Consider the following 23,682-nt stretch of genomic DNA (forward strand, 5'->3'; position numbering starts at 1 on the left):
CTCTGCCGTGACGCTTTTGTACCTTTCAATAAAGAGTTTTCTGGTTTCACGTTGTCTTCCTGCACAGTTGGTGCTTTGGGCCAACCCTCCCTCCTTCCCCGGCCCGGAGGGCTGTGGGCCGCTGCATGCGCCGCCCCCCCCATCCTAGCCCCCGTGGCTGTAGCCGCCCTGGGGGCGGGGTCACCGTCGGATGCTGCTCGTGAGTGGGTCTCCAGGGCTGCGCGCGGAGGGCTCAGGCGGGTGGAGGCAGGCGGGCTCCCTTTCTGAGTGGTGGGTGGAGTTCCCGAGGCCCCTGCTGCCCTGATCAGGAGCCCCTGTCGGTGGACGCGTCCCCCCTTCCCCGGGCGGCTCTCTTGGCTGGGGCTCTAAGGTGAGCTCGCAGCGGGCGGGAGAGATGGGGTCTGCCTGGGTCCGGGGGCAAAGCCAGTAAGCAGACTCTCCTGAAAGCCAGAGCCAGGGGCCCGGCCAACCTGGGCCTGCTGGCGGGGGAGGGGGTGCCCTGTCCTCGGATGCTGCCCCCTTCTTACCCCACTGACCTTGCAGGGTCAGGTGGGTCAGCACTTGGCCTTGGCCTCTGAAGGAGGGTCAAGCTTGCAAGGAGATGTGCTGCTCGTTGGGGGTTCTGAACACTGGCAGCCCTTCCGCCCCACCTCTGCCGGGCTGACCAGGGTGGCACCTCGTAACCAAGGGCCTGTGCTTCAGCGCCAGCCACTGGGCTTGAGCCCCACCCCCAGCTTCCGTGTGGCCTCCGCCGGCTCTTCCCCCCCAGTCCCCGAGCTCCCTTCTGTGGAATCAGGTGCAGGGACGGACGCGCTCGGCACGGCGCGGTCACTGTCACCCCTAGCTGATCGCTCGCTGTCTTCCCCCAGCTGAGCAGACCCCCGCACCCCGGCCTGCTGCTCCCGGGAGCCCCCTGGGTGTGTCCCTGAGACCAGAGCTGGCAGCAGCCCCTGGGTGCAGGCTGGGGAGGCACACACCCCGCCCGGCGCTGGGCTCCAGGGAGGTTGTTAAAGGGTTCCTGCCCCCAGGCCGCTCAGCTGCTCTGGGGGCCGCCACCCTGCGGCTTGGACCGCTGGGGCCATTTCACAGGTGAGAACACCGAGGCCAGAGCATGTGGGGGAGACAACCGGCCTCCGTGGCCACCCCTGGCCCCACGCAGTGCGGCCTGGAATCGGGAGCCAGGGTTTCGTCAGAGATGGAGAGGTGGCCCGCGGACCCCTCCTTGGAGCACCCACGCTTCCCTGTCAGCAGGGCCAGGCCCGTGAGGCCGGCAGCTGCTCTGACCTGCTCTGAGGCTCTGTCCCACCTGCAGGTGTGTTGTCCTCACTGCTTGACTTTGTTACGTCAGAAGAGCCTGGCCACGGGCAGAGGGGCCTGTGGGGCTGGGACCAGTGGGCAAGCAGCCCCTCTTGCCAGCTCCGTGACCTCAGGCAAGTGGCTCAACCTCCCTGGGCCTCGGCCACCCGCCCGGGGCCGTCGTGAGGATTGCGTGTGTGTGACATTGCTGGCCCGGTCCTTGGCACACGGCGGGTGCTCCCAGAGCGCCAGGCCCGCCTGAGAGCACCCTAGGACCGCACGCTGTGTCGGGGTCTCCGGAAGGCGGCCCTGGCCCACATGCCCTCTGGGTACACAGCCTTGGGCAACTCAGGCCCCAAAGCAGGGCGCCTCCAGACGAGGGCCTTGGGGCAGCACCGCCTCCCCTGGCTCACTGCAGGGCCTCTGCCCTGCAGCCTCCAGAAAACCTCCCTCCTGGGTCAGCGGGTCTCTGGGGGCCCTGTGGCCGCTAACAAACCAGCTGACAGACGTGGGGGCCCGAGCTGGGCCTGCCAGCCGCAGAGGGCACGGTAAGGCAGATGGGGGACCTCCCAGCTGGCGGCAGGGAGGAGGCCGGCCTATCTTATCAGGCAGCCGGGCTGGACCCTGGGAGAGGCCGCTGGCCTTGAGTCCCGTGCCCCAGGCCCAGGGAACAAGGGGACAGGGGTGACCCCACTCTGCCCTGGAAACCGTAGGCTGGTTCCTGCCCTGCTGAGTCTCTCTGAGACCCTCAGCGCCTTTCCCTCTCTCCCTGGGTGACATGGGAGCCGGCGGCCGGGAGGCGTGGGAGGTCGTGGCTGGGTGGTGCCCGGGCCTTCCTGCCGCAGCGCTGCCAGCTCCGCACGCCTGCCCGTGGGCGCACCACCCGGCACCTTTCCCCGGCTCCCGCCCCACCCTACTGAGCGCCCCAGACACACTGGACGGACCAAGGCTCACAACCCGCTGCCGCCCCCTCCCCACGCGGGGCCCCCTGATGTCCAGGGCCCACCCTCACTACCCCTGTCCTGTTCCGCCTCCTGGGTCCCAGGATCCCGGGCACCAGCCCCCTCCTCGGGCGGGGCTGGCACGGGGCCTTGAACTGGGGAGGCCAAGGCTCCGGACCGCACAGCCGTGCGCACGGCGGGGCAGGCCATCCCCGCTCTAGTCCGAGCTTGTTGCCTGCCCGCTCTCAGCTGCTACTGTGGCCCGCGGCCCCAGAGTGGACGGGGACCCTCCCCGCTGCACCCAGACTTCGCACGATGGGTCTCATCTGTCCGCCTCACTGTGGTCCATTCATTAGAGCACTGACCCTGCAGGAACACAGGCCACTAGAGTCACTAGAAAACCCAGGCTGTTTATGCATAAATAAGTGCAGTTCACCAGGAAGCCAGAGCCGTCCACCGGTGGCCCCAGCCCCTCCCAGACTCCCAGCGGCCACACCGGCCCTTCCTCCACGGGGCCACCCCACCCCCTGCACTCTGCGCGGAGCCCTCCTGCCTGCAAGGCCCGCAGCTCCGGGCTGCCCAGCCCTGCCCGGGAGCTGTCCATCCAGGGAGGCCACCTGAGCCGACGGCCAAGTGAGCCTGGCAGGTCCCTGGGCTTGTCAGGTAGGCTCAGGTGCCCTCTTCTGAGGCCGAGGGCCCACCAGGCGATGGTGCGGCCCCGGGGCGCCTGGCAGGGCTACCAAGCGACCCGCTCCACTGGCCAGAGGCGGGATGGGCAGTGGCCTCCACGGGCCTAGCAGGAGGCTCCCAGGAGAGGCCTGACCTTTGGCAAGACGGTCGGTGGGTGAGGGGCCCTGTCCTTTCCCAGCGGCCTGGACCACTGACCCCAGCCAGGCGGCCGCTGACCTCGGGGCCCCCCTACAGCTCCTCCGCGGGGATCAACATCCTCTTCTCCACGTTGCGGCTCTTCCTGCCCCCGCCGCAGCCACCATCCATGCCAGGGTGGGTGCTGGGCAAGGGATCCCTGCCCTGGCCGGGTCCCGGGGCCTCGTGCGTGGCCTGCTGCGTGTACTGCTGGTAGGCGGGTGAGAAGTTGTGGATGGCGTCCTGCACGATGTCCTGCGGGCTCACGGTCTCCTTGAGGCTGCTGGAGATGCTCTGCATGGGCGCCGTGGGGGCTGGCGACAGGCAGCGGGTGGGCTGGGGTGCTCCCTGCGCCCCATCATCTCCCCCCGTGCACCCGGACCCCGGGACCTGACCCTGCTCCCCACCAGCCTCGGGGCTGCCTGGGGCCGGGGCCCCTGCATCTCCAGGCCCTGGCTTCGGCCGCAGAGGGTGACTCCTAGGACCCCAGAATCCCAGCCCAACTTCACCACCCCAGCCCAGCACTGGGGCTGTCCCAGCCCAGACCCCCTGCCAGGGGTGGCAGAGAGAGACCGCCGTGAGCTGGCCCCCATCTTCTCTCCGCCCTGGTGTGAACCCTTCACACCCTCGGCCACTCCAGGATGACCGGTCCAGGCTCAGGCCACCCCTACCCAAACGGGCCACTCTTTAGGGACACCAGCACCAGCCACCCCTTGGCCTCTCCGGTCAGGCTGGTCCAGGCACCTGGGTATGGTTGCTGGGACCCCCCAGGCTCAGGTGCTGCGCCAACCCCCTATCACCGAGGGACCCTGGGGGGCCCAAACATCAGGTCCAGCCCATCTCACTCAGAGTTCAGCCCGCCTGCCCGCCGGCCTGCCTGGTCTCTTCCCCCGGACCACGTGCAGGTGAGGCACCTGTCTGGAGCTTGGGTCCATCTCCCCGCCCATCAAGTCGACATTCCCAGGGCCCGTGGGCGAGATGGGGGAGAGCGACATGGTGCTGGGGGGCCCGGGGAGGGCGGGGCTGGTCAGGCCCACCTCAGGCCCACCCTGTGATGGTCCGGGTGCGCCAGCGCCACCTTCCCCACCCCCGCCCGGGGCTGGCGGGGCCCCGAGTACCTGGCGAGCGCTCTTTCTTCTCCGAGTACACCTGGCAGGTGAAGGCGTAGCGCAGGGCGATGGAGGCAAAGAACATCTCGATACAGATGGCGAGGTTCTGGTAGCCGGCAGCCACGGTGCCGGCCCCCACCCTGCTCCCCTCGATGACCTGGGCCTCAGGGAGGACCCCACATCTCTCCAGGATGGCCAGCAGCATCCCTGGGGGGTGGTGATGGCCACTCAGGTGCCTGCCCCGGACAGGAGGCTGGACTGCAGCCAGCCCCAGCCAAGAGTCCCCCTGAGGCCGGCCTCATGGGCTTGGCGGGGGTCTGCAGGGTCTGAGGTCCAGAGGGGCTGGGAGCCCCCAAAGCCGGGGCCTTGGCACAGCAGACATCCAAGAACTGCCCGAGCGCCTGTCCTGGTCTCTCCCTGGCCCCACCCCTCACCGTCCCCTGAGAAGTGGGGGCTGGCGGTGCCCAGAGCCTGGCCCAGGGCCCGCCGAGGACAGGGCTCCACCGCCCCCCGCATGGCCTCTCCCCCACACATCGGGCCAGACCTGCCGGGTGGGGAGCCCACCGTCTACCCCCCGCCAGGGGCTTGATGGCCTCCCGCTGAGAGGGCCGCCTGCTGACCCGGCTACAGCTGGGGGATCTCTCTGGGCTCCAGCCCCTGCCTCAGGAGCCCCACCCACCCTGCCAGAAAGAGAGGAAGATGACGGCCTTGATGGTGAGGAACTTGAGGACAGGCTCAAAGGGCTTCAGGAGCTCCCTGGTGGCGAAGTAGAAAAGGAACAGGGCGTAGAGGGCCAGGCTCACGGAGGCGTTGTAGATGAGGGTGACGTAGAGGTAACCGCTGTGGATGCTGGGGGCCAGAGCCGGGGCCGGTGGTGAGGGTGGGCCCGCGCCCCCGTGCCCTCCTCACCCTCCAGCCGTGCCATTGGCCTGGGCCCCCAGCCTGGGCACCGGCAGTGGCGCAGACCTGGACCCTCCCTCCAGGGCCTGCAGATGGCACCCTAGGGGGGCGGCAGAGGAGCTGGTTGCCGGGCGTCGTCTCCAGATCCTGCCCCCTTCCAGGCGGGAGCCCTGCTGGCCCTCCCCTCTCTACCCTCCCAGGCACGGGAACGGCCCCCTGCGTCGTGGACCCACAATCGTGCGTGGGTGCTTCGTGTGCACGTCAACGGTATGAGCATGTGCACATGCTCACTGTTGTGTTCCCATGTGAAAGCACGTGTGTCAGCACATGTGCATGTGCGTGTGAGCGTGAGTGCGCGTGTGCACACGTGAGCATGCGTGCGCATGCGCGTGAGGAGTTCGTGTGGACCCAGGGCAGGGGCACGGGCCAGCGCAGAGCTTGGCTCCCTGGGCCCGAGCGCCCTTAAATCCATGCTTGCCCTCCAGTGGCCCTGCTGTGGGGTAGCGCTGGGGAAGGAGCCCATCGCTGCCCGGGCCGCGAAGCCCTGGAGTCCCCAGGGCACATGTGTGACAAGGGTCTGTTTGCCATGGCCTTGCCCCCGGCCCTTTCCCAGGAGGAGGAGGGGGAGGGGATTTGGCCCCTGCTGAGCCCTCTGCTGGGCCCTGCCTACCTCCCCCGTGCCCCCCAGGCCGGGCCCGCCCACCCACTCCCTGCCTGCACGCCAGCCCGGCCTCACTTGAAGTCCCCGTCGTGGTATTTGCCCAACGCCTGCAGGACGATGGTGACCAAGGCCATGATGGGCTTCACAACGCAGAACTGCAACGTGGCCTGGGGGTGGGGAGGAGAGTGAGGGGACGGGGGAGGGGCCGAGGGACCCCCAGCGCACTGGGCGGTGAGGGGCGGTCAGGGGGTGGCTGGGAAGGGCCGGCCTTTATTCACCTGCTTGCAGAAGCGCAGAAACCCGATGGAGTAGGACATGCCCCGAAGGCAGCAGGTGCCGTAGAAGCAGCTGGGCCTGGGGTGAGGGAGTCCCTGAGGTGTGTCCCTGGAGGACACACCCCCAGACTGGCCTGGCTGCCCACCCTGGGCGTAGGGGTGCCCGGCGGGCTCTGGGGAGACGCTCACCGGATGGGTTTTCCCCGAATCTCAGCCATGATGGCACTCTCGCCCCCCAGGTACTGGAAACAGAGGCTCAGGAAGCTGTAAATGACAAAGGCTGCAGAGCAGGGGTGTGGGCAGTGAGCCTGGGCGGTCCGCGAGGGCACCCGGCCTGCACGAAGGCTCCCTGACCACTCAGAACCCCTTGGCGCCCATTTCCCGGAAGACAGCTGGGGTTCAGCTCGCGCAGCAGGACCCGCTCCTCTCGGGGGCTCCCGGCCGGGTTCTGGGACCACATGCCATCCCTGGCGGGGGTGGGGCCTGCAGCAGTCACGGCAGCTCTGACGCCCCCCACCCCGTCTAGGGCCCGTTCCCCCCGCAGGCTCTGGGCAGGCCCAGCTGCAGTCTCGCCCCCAGCTTGGGAGCCTGGGAGTCTTGTATCGTTAGCGCCGCTAATCCCGACTGTCCCGCAGGGGCCTCGCTAAGCCAGACTCAGGCCTGGAGGGTGGGGTGCCCCGGGGCAGGCAGGGGGAGTGCAGGCGCCTGGGAGCCCCTCACTCGGCTCCCGCTGCCAGCCCAGCTTGGGGCCGCTCTGGGCCCCGGGGAGCCAGCTGTGCTCACCTTCGTAGCAATCCCGCACGGAGTCAAAGTAGACGTAGTGCTGGTGGCCCCCCAGGAGGAGGAGGCTGAGCCAGGAGTCGAAGGCGTAGATGGGGACGATGAAGAGCAGGCGGATGATGTGACGCTGCTCGCTGGGGACGGTGTAGGAGCGCAGGTGCAGGTAGATCTGGGCGGGCGGAGCAAGGCCGGCCTGGGGGACATGGCCCACCCGCCACCCAAGCGGGAGGAAGCAGAGCGAACCTCCCTGGGCCCTGCCCTTAGCGGGCACTCCGCACTGGGAACGTGCATTCACTCACGTGCTCATTCATTCATTCATTCATTCAACGAGAATTTCCCCTGGGGCAGGGGGATGGGTGGCAGTCACGGCCCCCTCGTGGACTCGACTGGTCTGGAGAGCAGTTTGGCATTTTGACACGGAGGCATTAAAAGGGCTGATACCCTTTGACCCTTTCTAGGGATTTATCCCACGGAACAGATTTATTCAGAAACAAAAGTAGGATTTGCGTTCAAGGACGTTCGTCGTAGGGACACACGAGAGACCGAGCACGGTGGCGGGGTCCGTGACCGAGACGCAGCCGTGCAGAGGGCTACCCTACAGCCCCGAATCGCCAACGTGGGGAGACGCTCCGATAGAACGCAACCGGTCACGTCAGGATGACAAACCGAGCAGGACCCAGGTGTGTGAAAAAGCAGGGTAAAAATGAAGGGAACGACATCCCTGGACAAAAGGAAAAGATGGGTGGTTCTCATGTTTATCTGTATACCTTCCTAGATCGTCCACATTTTCTACGAGGACAAAAAAAAAACAGTGACAGGGTCTTTGGAAGGAAGAGGCCCCGGGGAGCCAGGCAAACAAGTAGCTGGCTGTAGTCCCAAGCAACTCTGGGAGGCTTCCCGGAAGAGGTGCCATGAGAGGAGGTGGAGAGAGGGCAGACAGAGGGCAGGCTGTGTGCAGAGACCCAGCTTCTTAGGGCCCAGCACGGGGAGTGGCGGGGGCAGCCTGGCGTCAGAGTCAGGCTCCTTATCAGCCACTCCCTCCCCAGCTGGTGCGGCAGAAGGGCACGGCCTGACCAGCTATCAGGAGACGGACTTCTGCTCCTGGGCTGGCACTGCCTGGCTGGGGGCCTTGGCAAGCCACTGTTCTCTCTGTCCTTGGTTCGCCGTCTTTAAAGTGAGGGTCCAGTCTCTCTGTCCCATTGGGCTCTGAATGGGTGGGGAGGGTGGGACTCCTCCGTGGGAGTGCGGGTGGGGGCGGGGAGGAGGGTGAGGCCTGGGAAGTGCCACCCACGGGGTCTCCATCAGCCCCGTCCAGGCTGTGGGCTGCCCAGGACGCTGGGCTCCAAACACACGTGCCCAGCTGGCACCCAGAATTACAAAAGGTCAGGGCAGGGGACAGAGGACAAAGCCAAGGCCCAGACTGTGGCTGGAACTGGCCTGGACCCAGGGCGTTGGGTGCCCGTCCCCTTTGCTGCTCCTTGTCCCACAAGTCACAGCCGACACCAGACCTAAAGCCATTCTGCCACCAGGGAGGAAGGCATGGCTTCCCTGCAGATGCAAATGCACCACCCCCCTGTCCGGTCTACCTGTCCAGATGCTCCAGGGCAGCTTGGTAAGACTCAGGGCAAAGGCTGCCTCCTCCAGGAAGGCCTCCCGGATGGCCCCAACAGGAAGGGACCTCCTCCTCCTGCCGCTCTCAGCTGCACCTGGCCCACTAATACACTTGCCGTGTCCCCCTTATATTCTGGTTATTTGAGGCCACACCTGGATACGCACCACACGGCAGGCGGCTCTCACTGAGAGGGTATCTGCCGCCACCGCCCTGCCTCGGAGGCCTCTGGCCACCTGCTTCCCTGCCAGCCAGTCTCCTGACCGCCCCCTGCCCCTGGCTCACCCCGCCAACCCAGTCCCTACGACAATGCCAGCTAAGTCATCCTACGGGGCAGCTCTGCTCTCAGCTCCCCCCAACGACAGCCTCCCCTGGCTCCCCAGCGCCCCGGGGCTGAAGGCCAAACTCCCGCATGATGTCGGAGGCCCCTCCTACGGGTCCTGGGTGCCTCCAGCCCAGGCAGCCCTCTCCCTCCCAGCTCTGCTCGTGTCTCTCCGGCGCAGTCCTGGGCTCCCGAGCCCCTCCGCTGCCTGAGATACGCGGGACCCCACTGCCCAGCCCTGCACTCGGGCACCACCTCCTGTCACCCGCTCCCTGGCTCTTGCTGCCAGGCCTGGCGCCGCTGCATCGGCGGGCTGCCTGTCTCCCCAGCTCTGGGCCCCTCCAGCCAAGCTCTGACCCTGCTTCCACTTCCAGAGCCTGGTCTCACTCCTTACAGAGCCACGTCCCAGCCTCACCAGCTTTCCCGGGCATGCTGCACCTCTGGAGGGGAAGGACCTTTCTGCTCCCGGCTGCGTGAGACTGGGAAAGACCCCAGCCTCTCCCAGCCTCAGTCTTCTCGTCCGTGAAAGGGGACAGTACTGCTGACCTCAGTGAAAAGGCTGAGGGGCCGACAAAATGCCCCGGGGGAAGGGCCTGGCGCCCTGCTGGAGCTCTTCCCTCTGCCTGGAAGAGGCCGCCCACCTTCGGGCCCAGCTCTCTCCCTCCCCTGCCCCCTCCCCTGGCCCGATGCTGCCTCCGCGAGCCCCTGGGCCTCTGGCCCGAAGGCCTCCGAGGTCTACACCCAGGCCATCGCTCGTGGACCCACAGCCCCAGTAGGGCCGGCCAGGGCCAGGCTGAGCTGTGGCTCACGGAGAGTGGGTCCCAAGGCAGCGTGCAGGGGAGGGCTCACCTGGTGGCCGGTGAGCACCAGGGCGGTCCACACGAAGACGCCCGAGACGCCGCGGGCCAGCGCCGTGGTGAGGAAGAGCTGGGAGGTGCCCTGGGAGCTGTTCCCCACGCGGTCCACCTGCGGCCTGGCGGGCACGGCCTGCGGGGGGGCTCCCAGGAGCCCCGAGGCATTAGTCATCTGCAGAGGCGAGGGAGGACACAGATGGGGGAGGAGGGAGGGCAAAGGTGCACCCAGACGCTGGAAGCAGCCCCAGTGCCTGTGAGGTCGAGAGCGGGGCAGGGACAGGGAGGCCGTGCTGAGCGGGGCACGCTGGGCTTCGGCCACCGTCCCTCCCCTGGGAGTTCCAGCCCGACCTTCCTGCCCGCTTGTCTGGGCTCTGGGCAGCCCTCTGTGTGCAGGGACCCAGGTCCAAGGCCCGGGCCTGGGCACCCTCTTCCCCAGGGTCAGCCACCTGGGTGCAGACACCAGCTGCCTGACTGTGTCCTGGGGCAGTCGGTCCCCATCTCTGGTGTCCCGGGCTTGCGGGGAGCCTGCTTTTCAGGGGCCAAAGACATCTGAGAAAGTCGGGGAGCCCCAGGTGCCCTGCCTGCCCGGGGTGGAGTCCGGGAAGCAGGCCAGACTGGCACAGCCGCAGCAGCAGACGGGGTGGGGAGGCGCCCTGCACCCACCGGGCCTGCCTAACCGCCTGGCGCCCAGCTTGGCCAGGGCCCCTGGCCACCCTAGCCCGCTTGCCAGCCCTGGGTGCCCTGTTCTCCAGCTGCTCGTAATCCACTGGGGTGCTGGGCGCCTCCCGCCTCCCTCCAGACCTGGTCACAGGGTCCGGCACCTACCTCTCAGTCAGGAAGCTCCTGGGCCAGTCCTGGGAGGCCCGGCCTCCAGGGAAGCCTGGCTGGTCATTTGTGTGGCCACATGGCCCCCACGGGCGGCCCCAGCGGGGGCGGGACCAGGCTACCTTCTGGAGGCTGGGCCAGGCCTGGGGACGGGCGGCCAGCACTCAACTCCCGGGTGGCCCACCGGAGCCTCTGGCTGCGGGGAGGTGCCCAGGCGGAGGGGAGGAGCGGAGGGCTGTTCCCTCCCGCTTTGACACTCTATCCCTCCCCCGCTGTTTGCTGAGGCAGCTGGCTCCCAGGAACCTGCCTGCCGCCAGGTGCCCTCACCTGCCTGCGCAAGAAGGCCAGGCAGCTGCTGCCTGGGCCTGAGATGGGGGAGGGGTCTGCGGTGGGCCACGGTGGGCTGTGTGCGTAATGGGTGCGGGCTTCCAGTTGGGGTGATGAAAGTTCTGGAAGGAGATAGAGGTGGCAGTTGCATGACATTGAGGGTGTATTAAGTGCCACTTTAAAACGGGTAAATTTATTATGAGAATTTCACCTTGGTTAAAAAGGCCCCCGTCTCCAAGAGGTGCATTGGAAACATTTCTGTTTTTTTCTGCCAGGGGCGGCGGGGGGGGGGGGGTGGGGAGGAGGGGGTGTGGGTGAGTCACAGACAGGCCACTGGGCCTGCCCTGTGGTCAGCCCTGGGCCAGTGGGAAGGGCTCACCCACCCCCGGGCTCCTTCAGGAGCCGGCTGGGTGGGGGGCCTCAGCCGTCTGCCACCCTGGGTACGGGGACTAAGTGCCCACACAGTCCTGTCCTTGGTGCCGCCCGACCCTCCCTGCGGCCCTGGGCCGTGGGGTCAAGGACACTTTCAGAGGTGGGAGTCGGGGGCTCCCACGTGTCCAGGGTCCCCCAAGGGTACAGGAGGGTCTTGGGGGAGGCTGCCAGCCCCTCGGACACACCGCCCCGTTCCCCCACCCCTCCGCCCACACCGCCCCCCTGGGGAGTCCCCCAGACACGCCCTGAGAACCCATCCTGACTCAGGTAGAGCCCCGGGACCTGGCCCGACTCCCCTCACGGCCTTCTCCGGTGCCGACTCTCCTCCCGCCTCTCAGATGTCACCTCCTCTCTCTCTTCACCTCTTTAAATTCCACAGGCGCGTCGGGAACCCCGCGCCTTGCCCAGCCCACGCCCGGGGCGCCGGTGTCCTCCGCGTGGGCTCCCACTTGGCCCAGCAGGGCTGGCCGGTGTGGCCTGGCCCTTCTCCAGCCGACATGGGTTCCTGCGAGCCACGCGCCCGCCCCCGAGCCCCGCCTGCCCACGGCGCCCGGACCTGCGGCGCTGTCCGCTCGGCTGCATTTTACAAACCTGGGGCTCTCCTTCCTTCTCTGGCTTCCTGACCAGGTCGCTCCAGAGGCAGCCTCGGCGCTCAGCCCTTCGCCTGCCCCCGCTCTCTGGCCACCTGGGCACGCCCCTGCACCTCGCTGGGGCTCTGCTTTCTCATCAGCAAACGAGAGTTTAGGGTCTGCCAGCCCCTGCCTGGGGTACGGCATGCAGGTCCCTGCAATCCCTGGGGACCTGCGACAGCACGCCCTTGCCTTCCCCCTAGCCCTAGACCCCAGACCCCAGACCCCAAGCAGGGCCACATACCAGGCGCGGCCGGGAGCAGCAGGGGCCCGGGGTGGGTGAGGTGTGCTTCACCCGCTTAGAGGGAACGACTGACACGGGTACCGGGTCTGGGGGAGCGAGGGACTCAGCACCCTGGTCCTGGGAGGGGCCGGGGAGAGGCTGACCCAGCGGCCACCCACGGGGCTCTCTGGCCAAACGAGGCCCCACCCCTGGCGGCTGCTCTCACAGCCGGCACCCACTCCGGAGAGGCGGCCTGGCCGGCCGGGCCTGATTTCCCTGCCCGGGGCTGGACGCTGACCAAGCCTCTCGCAGGACAGACCTGCCCGCCCAGATGCGGGCGGCCGGCGCCTCTGACCGCTGTTTACCGTGACCAGGTGACTGGGCCCTGGGCAGCTCCTGGCCGAGCTGTGGGCTGGCCGAGGAGCCGCGGGCCAGTCACGGACCTCAACGCCCCGCTCCCGACACCTGCCCTTCACCCCAGGGACCTGATGGCCTCAGTGTGGCACCGAACCTCCTTCCAGCCCCCCCACTGTGCCAGCGCCCCTTCTAGGCCGGCCTGCCATTTCCGGGGGCACACGGCTACTCTCCCACGGGGGACAGGCTCTCCCCTCCCGCCTTCCCTGAGCCCAGGCCCTTCCAGCTCTGAGCTGCCCGCTCTGGGCTGGCAGAGACGGGGCTGGAGGGAAGGGTGGTGGGAGGCGTCCTGACACGCCCCCTTCCCCAGGCCGGCCCACCAGGGAGTGGCAGATGGGATTTGGCCCTGGGCTTTGGTGGCGGCCCACACAATGGCCACTGACTCAGCTAATGCCACCACAGCCTGGGCCGGGGTGACTGCAGAGGCCCCCAGCACGCCCCTGCAGCCTGTGGGTGATGAGTCCCAGCCGGGCCACCCACCAGCCTGGGGACCCCCGAGCCACTCCTCCCCTTCCTCTGGGCCTCGGGGGCCGGGCAGCTGAGGGTCCTTCCAGCTCTAGTTTGGGGGCAATTTGGGAAGCTGTGCCTCCCCGTGTCCAAGGTGCTGGCCCCTCTGGGCAGGGCACTGGGCCCCAAAGCCGGGCAGGAGCAGGGCCCTGGGTCCGACACGAGGACTGGGACCCTGGCCTGGCCTCTCACCGTGTCTGTGACTTAGGGCCAACCGTGGGCCTCTCTGAGCGTCAGTTTCCGCGGGTGACGGACGGCCGTGTGCAGCAGGTCAGCCCTGGTAAGAGCGGGGACTCGGGAGGCTTTGCCCACTCCTCCCACAGGCTGCTGGCGCTGGGGGCTAGGCGCGGGGTCCCGCCAGCCTCGGGCACGTGGGTGGTCTTCCTCTACTTCTGGGCTGCCGGGCCGACCAGCCCTGCCCTGCAACCCAGCGGGACCCACACGGGGCCTCGGAGTCTTTCTCTCTTCATTCCGTAGGCCTCCCGTCCTCTGTCCTGCCCATGCCCGGCCGAGCCCCTCCCCAGGCCTGTTGCCTCGGTCCCCAGGGAGAGCCTGTGACTCCCCAGGGCCTGTCCGTACCTGCCCGCTGCCCCAGAGCAAGCTGCCCCAGCCCTGGGGGGCACCCTTCCGTGAGGACCTGGGGCAGGGGTGCCGACCTGGGCCTGGCCCGGCTGGACTGGCCTGAGACCCTTTTTGGTCACCAGGTGGCATCCTGGGGCCTGGCAGGGGGCACGGCCTCTGGGGTAGAGATGGGGTGGGGACGGAGCAGCTGTGAGTCTCAGAATTTCAGGGTGTGGGCGCTTGTCTCCAGAGGTGCACAGGGCCCCAGCCCGGACACCACACCTCTCTTGTGGGTGCGCGTGCACACACACACACGTGTACACACACACATAGCTCACCTCCCTGGTGGCTCCCTCGGCCATCTGGCCAGGCCCCTGGGGCAGGTCTGTCGCAGGTCTCCAGGCCTGAGGGGGCGACCGGGGTTGTCCGGCCCCGCCGCCGGGCCTCCAGGACTCTGCCGTGCCTCCTCACAGCAGCCGGGGTCAGTCGATACGACTGCTCCTGGCAAAGCGCTGGCCTTGCCCCAGACCCAGAAAACCCCTCCCTGCCGCCTGCCCCACCCGCCCTGCCAGGCCGGCCCTACCTGCCCAGGTAGCCCGGCCACACCCTCTGCTATGCCCTGCCCAGATTCAGGACCAGCCGTCCCTCCCACCCACCGTCCAGCTGGCTGTCGAGTCTCCGACATCCAGGCGTGGATCTTGTCTGGACCACTGACCAGGTGTGGTTCTGGGTGCTTCATCTCCCTGGCCCATCTGTGTAGGTGGGGGGGGGGGGTCCCATGCCCACTTCATGGTGCAACGAGTGTTAAACAGGGTGATGCAGCATCCGCCGTGCACGGAGCTGGGATGTCCACCCCCCACCCCGTCCCGTTCACGCTGCTCCGTTTTCCTTTCTCTGGTCCCTTCGCCCCTTGATGCCCCACATCGGGGAGCGCCCTCCTGCCCGTTCGCTCCCCCGTTCGCTCCCCCACCTCCCCCGTGCTCCGGCGCCCCCCCGTCTTCCCACAGTCCTTCTGGAATTTACGAGTCCCCACACAAGACCGGGGTTGCCCCCTGCTTCCGGCTGTGATTACGAAACCCCGACGGCAGTGCCTCTGCCTGCTCTGAATTCGTCTGATCCATCCGGCCATCACTCTCATCAGCTACCCGGCACCCGCCCCTGACGTCCGATTTCACTCCAAGGCGCTAAATGAAACAGCCGACGCCAGCTTATCCAGCTGGGCCCCGCGGTCACTGCCTTATTCCACGGGTTATTTGTCATAATTGGTTCAGGTGGATCCAGGGCTCTGTCAAACCCTGGATAAGCTGCTCAGACTGGTAACCATGGGTGGCCGCCCTCCTGGCCTCTCTTGACCGCCAAGGGTACCCACTGGCCCTTGACTCTGAACTGTAGCCACAGGCCCATGTCCACTTAGGAAAAGGGAGCTAGAGGGAGGGGAACTTGGGGTTCTCTACTTGTAGCTCAGCAGGAAACCGTGTCGGATGAATCATACCGCGTTGGTCCAAGGGCATGGCCTTGAAAAAGGGAAACTCATCCACCAGTCTGTGCCGCAGGGGCTGGCAAATCAGCTCCACGTTCATTATTTACATTTGGCCATAAATTGCTGGAAGTTGTAATTACGGTTTGATCTCTGGGTAAGCACCATATTCAGCCTTTCCATCTAAAGGAATAACAATTTCCGCAAAGCCGACAGCTCTGCCTGCGGAAACTGCGGCTTTATAGACCTCTTTATTGGAGAATGTATCTCTCCTCCTGAATTATAGCAGCTGGGAGCAGAGCAACGCGGAAAGCAAAGGGCCAAATGCCTTTTCACAGGAGTCGCATGTCTTGATTTATAAGGCAGAGCAGAGCAGTGAGGCACTGGCTTCAGTGACGGAAGCCTTTGGTCTCAGCCTGTATTCTTTAATAGCTACCAGACAGCCTCGGGCAGCTGTGAATAAGTGCCACTCGGGAAGGCGCTGGGGACCCTGGTTTCAATTATACGTCAGTTGCCCCACCATGTTCCGGGCGGGCAACCGTGGGACTGTGCCAATAACAGGGGCTCAGGTGTGTTTACATCCTGGGGCCACCACTGATCACCTGGGGGTCTGAGCGACTCGCCCTGTCCTGCTGAGCCTCAATTTTCCCCACTGCCTACCTGCCTCTTAAGGGCAGTCGTAAGGACTCAGATGGTGTGTGCACTGCCAGGGCCTGGCTCACAGGAGGCCCCCGCACGGAGGCTGAATCAGAGCCAGGCAGAAGCACGGAGGCAAGTCTGCCTTCAGTGTTGACGAGGCGGATGGCCCACTCCTTAGAGAGAAAGGGGTCCAAAAATGAGTGTCAGTGAGGGCCCGGGTGACGGGGGACCAGCGTGGACTCCAGGCTCTCTGCCCACTCGCAACCCCAGCCCTGCGGCTCGGTGGCAACCACACCTCGGTTTCCTCATCTGACATGTAGATGAGAGCAGTGGCCTCACGGGGTCGTTGTGAGCATTGAACGCGTTACCACGGCTGCATGAAGGGCTGACCCCAGACCCCACCAATAGGCAGCGTGGGCCCGTCCTGTCGTTGTGCACTTAGGGGTCAAATCAGAAAACCAGAGCTGCCAATCTGAACTTAGCCCCAAGGTGGAGCCCGACCCATGGTTCAGGTTCCCCGCTGGTCAAGCGAGAGAAGCACGTTTCCACGGACAAACACATCTGTTAGATGAGGGGTGTGCATAATTACAGGCTGATTCTGAGCAAGGAGGCTCCCGCCCGGTGGTGCTCCAGTGTCATCGGACGGTACCCTGCCCTTGCCCCCGGCCCAGGAGCCGGTTCTCCAGGGGCTGCCCGCCCCCCGGACCTGCTGACGCCCCGCACATCTCCTTTACTCCACAGTGCCTGGGTCCCCAAAACTGCCATGACCTGTGTCACCTTTGGGGTCCTCACACGTGGATGGACAGGGCCTTCCCTTCTTCTCCAGTTGGTCAGCTGCTTTCTGGCCTTTAAAACTAGTGTCCTCCGGGCCCTCCCAGTGCAGACGCCAGGTGGGACCTTCTCAGGAGAAAGACTGCACTGAGAGCAAGCAGGGAGGGAGGGGCAAGGCTGTGGAGACGTCACACCGCAGTCCCCGAGCCAGATTTGGCCACCGAGGAGCCCCGTGTCTCCCGGGGTGGGTCTGTTTCCCCTGGTCGGGGGTCGGGTCCCAGGCCCCTCAGGCTCCCCGCGAGGTGCCAAGCCTGCTCGAGCATCAGCACCCCCTCTGGGAAGTCTGGCGGATCCCGTGTGACTCCCTGGCCCTTCTGATGCTGAGGGCGCCTGGTCACCCCGTGAGCCTGGTGTGCACCTGTGGGTTTACCCGACTGTCCCCAGAGGGGACGCGAGCTCTTCAGGCTGACGGTTCCCCCCTGGGAGTCTGCTGAGGCAATGAGCCCTTGAAGACAGCTTTCCTCCGTCCCACCTTCAACAAACTCACTAAGTTCTTTTCAAGTTGGACCAGCAGTGCAGCCTCTCCCATCACCTGTCCTCAGCAGGGGTTTCTAAAATCAGACTCAGGATTCCAGAGGCTTTTGGTTCCAAGAAAACCAAATTAAAACATCCCTTTCTAATCTCATAAACACTCGGATCCACCCCCGGTGTCCCCCGGTAGGGCGTCCTGGCTGCCCACTCCGTTTCAGGATCCCAGCTGGTCTCTGCTTCCAGACCCCGGCTCTCACCTCAACTCTCCTGCTGCCCCTATTTTCTAACGAGACTAAGAGTCAAACGGCACAAAGATTTACCGGTCTGGTCTCTGGTACGATCAGTGACCCAGGTCACCACATCTGGAGGGATGAGGGACCCCAGGTGGGTCCCAGGCCTGGGCACCTACGGGCCGTCTTCCATGGCAGACACGCTGTCCTGAAGCCAAGCCTCGCCTCGCGCTCCCACCTACCCTCAGGATACCTCCAAAGGGCAAACCCAGCCTGACTTGCAAGCCTTCAGTGGCTCCTCGCAGAGCTCAGGATCAAGTCCCAAGGGCTCGGCACACACAGAAGGCCCTGGCCACCTGTCCCCAGCCCTCGGGCTTCACGTGCAGCCAGCCTCCAACACCCTACAGTCTGTGCTTCTCCCGCCTCCTGGCCTTTGCTAGACACACCCTCCTCCCGCGTCTGGATCCCCTCGCTACGGAGCCTTCCCTGGGCAGCGGGGCGCTGCCTGGTCTGCCCCACGCGGGCCCTCCCCGGCTCACCCTGTGCCCGTGGGGTGATGCACGTCTGCCCCCAGCCTTCAAGGACGTGGCTCTGGAGGCTAGGGTACCAGCACACAGGGAGACCTCGAGCAGTGTCTGTGGAACGGAAGGCTCAGAGAAGTCACGGGAAGAGGGGCAGGATGAGGGCGCCAGCAAAGCCGGCTCCTGGGAGCCGTCCCACCGTGTGAACCTCAGGCCGAGTTTTCACCAAACAGGTTTTCTTCCCCGCTATGGTTCACTACAGTGAACATACACTGTGTGCCTGAAGTTTGGCAGCGTTAAGAAGGACAATGAAGTATTTCGGGATGTGCATTTACTTTTAATAAAAAAAAAATTTCCCCCAACAGTTCATCTGCACACTGAGGGCCATGACTTGTTCCGTCAATTCTCAACCATGTGCAACTGTGTGGACCCAGGGAGGACCGCTCACAACGCCCCAGGACACGTTCCACGCCCTCCCTCCACAGGTGAGGTCAGCCCCCAAACCAAAGTCGGCCCAAGACGTGCATGTTTCTTCCAGCTTCAAGGACCAAAGCCAGATAAAGCCCCTCCTTCTGACTGAGGGAGGGTCTTCAAATCCTTGAGAGGGTGTCTGAGTCGCCATGTGGCCCTGCTGGACGGCACGGGTGGTTACTCCGCGGTCACCACACCTGGCATGTCCGGATCTCCTCCTTCAAGGCCGTCACCCCCTCCAGGCTCTTGTCCTTCACGGCTAGGGCGAGAAGGACTGCTCTGTTGCCAGCTTCCTGAGACACAAACGCCACCAGATTCTTTGCGAAGACATGGATGAGAGGCTGGCGAAGGCAAGGAGAGACCACTTTAACTGCAAGAAACCTGTTTTCTTCTTAATGCCTTCACTGAGTACCCCTGAGGAACCCAGAAGGGCTTCCCGCACCACCATTAAAGCACCACCCGGTAAGTCCAGCGCGACAGTGATTCAGATTCAGCGAGACTCTCCAGACACTCCAGTCATAAACACGCTGCTAAAGAGCGTCATTAGATTTGTCTCCTCGGTGTTTTCTGGCTCCTGCCTCTTCCAGCTATCTTTACTCTGGAAAGACCCATGTGGGTCTGCAGAGGTGGGAAACCCTGTCAAATGTCACAGGTGATCTTTCCTGAGCGGAGTAGGCACTCATCACCATAACGTGCTATGACCGGGTCAAAATGCGGGGAGGCCTGCATTACACAATCAACTCCTCCGGGAGCGGCAGCCACCAAGGGCAGGCGGATGCCCTCGAATGCACGGAGCCTCCGGAAAATGCTGTCTTGGGCTGGAGGCGGGTCTCGCCTACCAGACGCTCCACAGCCGTACAGACAAATTACAGGCACCGGGAGCCCTTCCCGACCACTTTACCTCGTCCTGCCCGAGAAGGACTTTCGTGGTCAGCACGGGCTTGCCGACGTCACTGGTCACATTGCTGGGTTCCAGGGAGACCAGGGTACCCATCTTCCCGAACTGGGTCACCACCACCAGGATGTGAGTGCTGAAGGCTGTACAGACCAGCTGGGTGGGGACCCCACACACCACGGCAGTCTTCTCTTTCGATATCACCAATGGCTTACCTTCCATAGCCGGGACTGCTCGACGGCACCTTCAGTTTACGTTAAACAGATAGAAAAAAAAAAAAGAGTCAATCGATCAATGGCAGGTAGCCCTGAGGCTCCAAGAATAAGCATTATTGGGCATTAAAACAGAAACACAAGTGGGCCCATTCAAAAGCCTGTGCCTGTTCATCCATACAGGCTTCATTCGCCCGCAACTTTCTGGATCCCTTGACTAGACACATACGTATATACAGACAGGCGAGACGTCAAAATACACTTTCGCCTCTGGAGGCAGGTGAGGACTCCCCTTCCCCACGCGTCGGCCCCCCGCCGTCCTGCATCACTGTGACCCCCACCGCATCCCAACGGCTCTCATTTGAGTCTTGTGGGCCTCAGTCATGCCATCGCGCGGGGGTTGGGGGGAAGTAAGCGCCGCAGGTGCAGAAACCCGGCGGAGCGGGTGGCGGCGCCCGCGGCGCCCCTCTAGTGCGCCCACTGAGGTTTCGTTTTCTGCGTTTGGGGAAACCATCGGTCCCACGGGAGAAGCAGCACCCCCACCAAGGCGGAGGGCGGAGGGCAGAGGGCGGCTGGAGCCGCCCGGGGCCCGTGGGGACGCCCACCCTCTCCGCCCCCGCCCGGCCCTGCCGGACCCCCAGCAGCCCCACCGCCCGCCATGCTGCCCGCGCTCACCGCGCCGCGCCCGGAAGTGACGCGCGTGGGCAATGCAGGCCCGCCCCCCGACAAACCCCGCCCTTCGAGCCGCAGGCCTGCGCGCTCGCTCCGCCGCCCCCCGGAAGTGCAGCCCGCAGGGCTTCCGGTCCCGCCGGCGGCTTCCGGGCCCTGGGCTGCGGGATTCCGTGCTGCCGGACAGGGAAGGTCCCGGCGCCGTGTTTGCGGGAAGGAGCTGCACCCCCGCCCCCCCCAACCTGCAGGCCTGTGGCTTCTCCAGAAGGGGGTCCTCGGGCCTTCGTGCCGGGGACCCTGCTGCTCTTTGGTTGGGGGACCTCAGGAGTGGGGTCTCGGGCCCCTTGGCCGTGGGCTCCAGGACCCTCACAGAAGCACAGGGAGCTGAGAGAGAAAAGCAGGGCCGGAGGGCAGTTAAAGCGCTGAAAACACTCCACTCAGGACCGTTGACATAGGGCACAGGAGACCTCAGTGTGGGACCCACCGGGCTCATCCCCAAATACCGTGTGGACTGAAAAACAATGCACGACCTAAAAGTTGAGAGTTATGTTTTATTCGGTGGACAAAACTGAGGACTTAAGCCCGGACACAGCATCTCACATAATTCAGGGACTGTTCTGAAGAGGTAAGGGAGGATCCAGGATACATAGGGGCTTTTACAACAAACACCGGGTAGTCGGAACGTCGCAAGACACTGTTCATTAAAGAAAACCAGACACCTCGAGTTAAGGAATTTAGTGCTTTTCTGTGTATGGGAAGATGCCAGAGTCTGGGCTCACTGAAATCATTCCTTTGACGTGCACCTCAGCTCGCTGGGGCCAGTATCCTTCGCTTTCCATCCTGAGGAGTCCCCTCAGCGTGCAGCGTCCGCGGGCTGTAACGGGATGGCTTGTAGGTTGCAACATCCTTTGTTTACTGTTATGGCAGGTGACGTTTTTCACTTAAAACCGCAGGGGCCAGTGGGAATTTACAGCCAAGGAGCAGCATTAGGTCAGTGGGTGGGAAATTACTAAGAGGAAACATCAGGGGTTGGGGGTTTCTAGCCAAGGAAACCTAGCAGGATTCTTGCTGAAGGCAGGCCGGGGCGGTATCAGACCACCTGGGGGTCGGTGGGCGATGGGGAACTGATCAGACCTGGGGGGGAGGGTATCAGATATGGAGGATGGGGGGGCAGTTCTTGCTAAAATTGGAAAATGCAGAAGTCCAAAAAGTGGAGGCCTGGTTGAGAAAGAGTTCAGGGAGTAGAGTTTGGTGTAGGAGAGAATCTTTGTCAGCGTCCCCTGCCTGGCGGTAACAAAGGCGTTTTAACCGCTCTAGGCAGTGCCAGGGGTCTCTGCCCTCAGAAGCCCATCTGGGATATCCTCCCATGTCCAGGGGTATAATAAGAATAGCTAACATTTATTTGGCACTTAGTATGTGCCAGGCGTTGTAAGTGCTTTTTTCTTTTAATTTATTTATTTTATTTATTTATATTTGGGGCTGCGTTGGGTCTTCCTTGCTGCGCATGGGCTTTCTCTAGTTGCGGCGAGCGGGGGCTACTCTTCGTTGCGGTGCGTGGGCTTCTCATTGCGGTGGCTTCTCTTGTTGCGGAGCACGGGCTCTAAACATGTGGACTTCAGTAGTTGCAGCACGCGGGCTCAGTAGTTGTGGCTCACGGTTTCTAGAGCGCAGGCTCAGTAGTTGTGGCGCACGGGCTTAGTTGCTCCGTGGCATGTGGGATCTTCCCGGACCAGGGCTCGAACCCGTGTCCCCTGCATTGGCAGGCGGATTCTCAACCACTTCGCCACCAGGGAAGCCGCTAAGTGCTTTCTCTATGGTAACTCATTTAATCTTAACATCCCCATTAAGTAGAGTTGTTATTATCCCGGTTTTATAGACAAGATGTTCAGGTTCAAAGAACTTGCCCAAGGTCACAAAGCTGATAAGGGCTGGATCTGGGCTTCGGACCTTTACCGTTAATTACTGGTCTCGCACGCAGCTCGCATGCCTGGGTAAAGGGGAAGACGGGCAGTGCTGCCTTGGAGCGGGATGATTTCTCGTTCCTCCCAGGGATTCTGAGAGCCCCCCCAGCCCCCCGCATATCTTCCCTCTCTCCACACTGGAAGTGGTATTGGCAGGGTGGGGAGTCTTGTCTGATGCTGCAGTAATTTGAGCCTTGAGGCTCTTCCTGAGGGGATGAACACCCTTCAAAACCGCACACTCAGAAGGCTTTCTCTCCGGCTCCCTGACAGGCCCGTCAGGGCACATGCTACCCCACCCCCAGCCTGGTCTGTCCACATCACTTAACCCCTTAGGAAGCTTTGGGACCCCTCATGTCCTTACCGCCTTTTCTCATGATGTCATGGCTCCTTGTACAATCCAAGTTAAGTCAAATGAAGCATGCTCATTCCACAATGATTTCTGGCCTAAAAGAAAAAGGCATGTCTACAAGACATTATCAAAATAGACATAAAAATCAAGAGGAAACTTGTTTTTGAGCTTTCTTGCAGCCAGTTCACAGTGGGAAAGGTTATGAGTTTTGTGGTTCCAATACTCAAAAAGGAAGAAACATATCAATTTCTCAGGAGAGTCTAATTTTTTGTTGGTTCTAAATTTAAACACACATCCACCCCACACACACCCCAAAAGCCAATTGCCAATGTATTGCCATGTGAAACCTCTAAAAGGTTCATTTACTTTTATTCACCAATTCATGCATTCTCTCTCTGTAGGCAGATTGGTACAAGACATCTGACCCTCCCCACACCAAAAACAAAAACAAAAACAACCCTAAGTCTGAAATAAGCTTATCACTTTTATAAAAGAGATGTTGGAAGAACAAAGTGGGTGATGTTTTGATGACACTGGCTGCTTTTTGGTCTAGATCTTCGATAAAGACTAAGTTTGGAGGAAGCGAGGTGCGAAGGCTGTCCTCGGGTGAGGTGGAAGCAGTCCAGGGAGGAGGCTTCTTGGCGGCCTGAGTGGATGTGTGGGCAGGACTTACACACTTACAGTAGCGGGGGAGGTGCTCACTGCCTGCCGCTGACGTTCTCCAGTGCAAGATGGAAATCGAACTGGAAAGAAAGATCCCTTAAGTGAATTCACTTAAAATGGGAATCAAATAGTAATGATGTCAATGGTGGGGCAGAAGATTTTGAGAATATATCGTGAGAAAGAAAAAAAGGGGATATCTTGAATTTGTCTTGTATTCAAGGAAACTTAGGTTCTGAATGCAATTATAAGTTAATTTGTAGAACCAACAAAGAATTAATCAAGGGTTGATTTGGCAGGCTCATAATTTTTCCGACAAATTGTGTGATAGGTCTCCACGTTCTCCTTCACATCATGTGTGATTTTCTCAGCTCCGTTACAAAGAGGGTCAGTTGCGCTAACGTATACAAGGGCACCCTCCATTTCCCCAAGAGCCTCTCTTTCACATTCGAATCGCTTCTTGTGGGAGCACCAGCCTGTCATTACCTTGTCAGATTCATGGTCCTCAGTTGCACGGCCAGACCCTCCCACTCTGGCCAATTGCTTTGGGCTAGATCTGAACATCCCTCAGTATTATTACACTTATGGGCTTTCTGAAATCTTGCATCTTTCATAAGATTTACAATTTGACTTGATTTGCACTGTACTTCCACAGCCTCACAACATGATTCCCAGGCCTTTCAGTGTTGGGTGCGTGTGTGTGTGTGTGTATGTATGAGAGAGAAAGAGATTCTGGAGCTATGCAGGGAGGAATGTTTGAGTGGAGC

General features: G+C 63.0%; 2 protein-coding genes across 7 annotated transcripts; both read right to left on the bottom strand.

Annotated features, from left to right (window-relative positions):
• Window positions 1-931: 931 nt before the first annotated feature.
• Window positions 932-13,992, bottom strand: TMEM184A (transmembrane protein 184A). Of its 5 annotated transcripts, none has more exons than XM_007174616.3 (9): window positions 13,868-13,992; window positions 9,607-9,783; window positions 6,830-6,995; window positions 6,236-6,326; window positions 6,050-6,125; window positions 5,847-5,938; window positions 4,890-5,059; window positions 4,220-4,417; window positions 932-3,415 (listed from the first exon to the last, which is right to left on the bottom strand). In XM_007174616.3, exons 1-9 carry the CDS (start codon window positions 13,889-13,891, stop codon window positions 3,156-3,158), a joined length of 1,254 nt encoding a protein of 417 aa, XP_007174678.2. In that variant the 5' UTR covers window positions 13,892-13,992; the 3' UTR covers window positions 932-3,155. The 5 variants fall into 5 exon arrangements, with proteins under 5 accessions (XP_007174678.2, XP_007174681.2, XP_007174682.2 ...); XM_007174619.3 differs by lacking the exon at window positions 13,868-13,992 and adding an exon at window positions 11,787-11,976; XM_007174620.3 differs by lacking the exon at window positions 13,868-13,992 and adding an exon at window positions 11,558-11,660.
• A 4,022-nt stretch (window positions 13,993-18,014) lies between these two features.
• On the bottom strand, window positions 18,015-20,033 carry PSMG3 (proteasome assembly chaperone 3). Of its 2 annotated transcripts, none has more exons than XM_057529278.1 (3): window positions 19,952-20,033; window positions 19,071-19,308; window positions 18,015-18,510 (listed from the first exon to the last, which is right to left on the bottom strand). In XM_057529278.1, the coding sequence occupies exons 2-3, from the start codon at window positions 19,284-19,286 to the stop codon at window positions 18,358-18,360; spliced, it is 369 nt and encodes a 122-aa protein (XP_057385261.1). In that variant the 5' UTR covers window positions 19,287-19,308; window positions 19,952-20,033; the 3' UTR covers window positions 18,015-18,357. The 2 variants fall into 2 exon arrangements, with proteins under 2 accessions (XP_057385261.1, XP_007174684.1); XM_007174622.3 differs by lacking the exon at window positions 19,952-20,033 and adding an exon at window positions 19,506-19,867.
• Between the last annotated feature and the right edge of the window lie 3,649 nt (window positions 20,034-23,682).

This window comes from Balaenoptera acutorostrata, chromosome 15 (assembly GCF_949987535.1).
Source record: "Balaenoptera acutorostrata chromosome 15, mBalAcu1.1, whole genome shotgun sequence".
In the NCBI taxonomy this organism is placed as follows: domain Eukaryota; kingdom Metazoa; phylum Chordata; class Mammalia; order Artiodactyla; family Balaenopteridae; genus Balaenoptera; species Balaenoptera acutorostrata.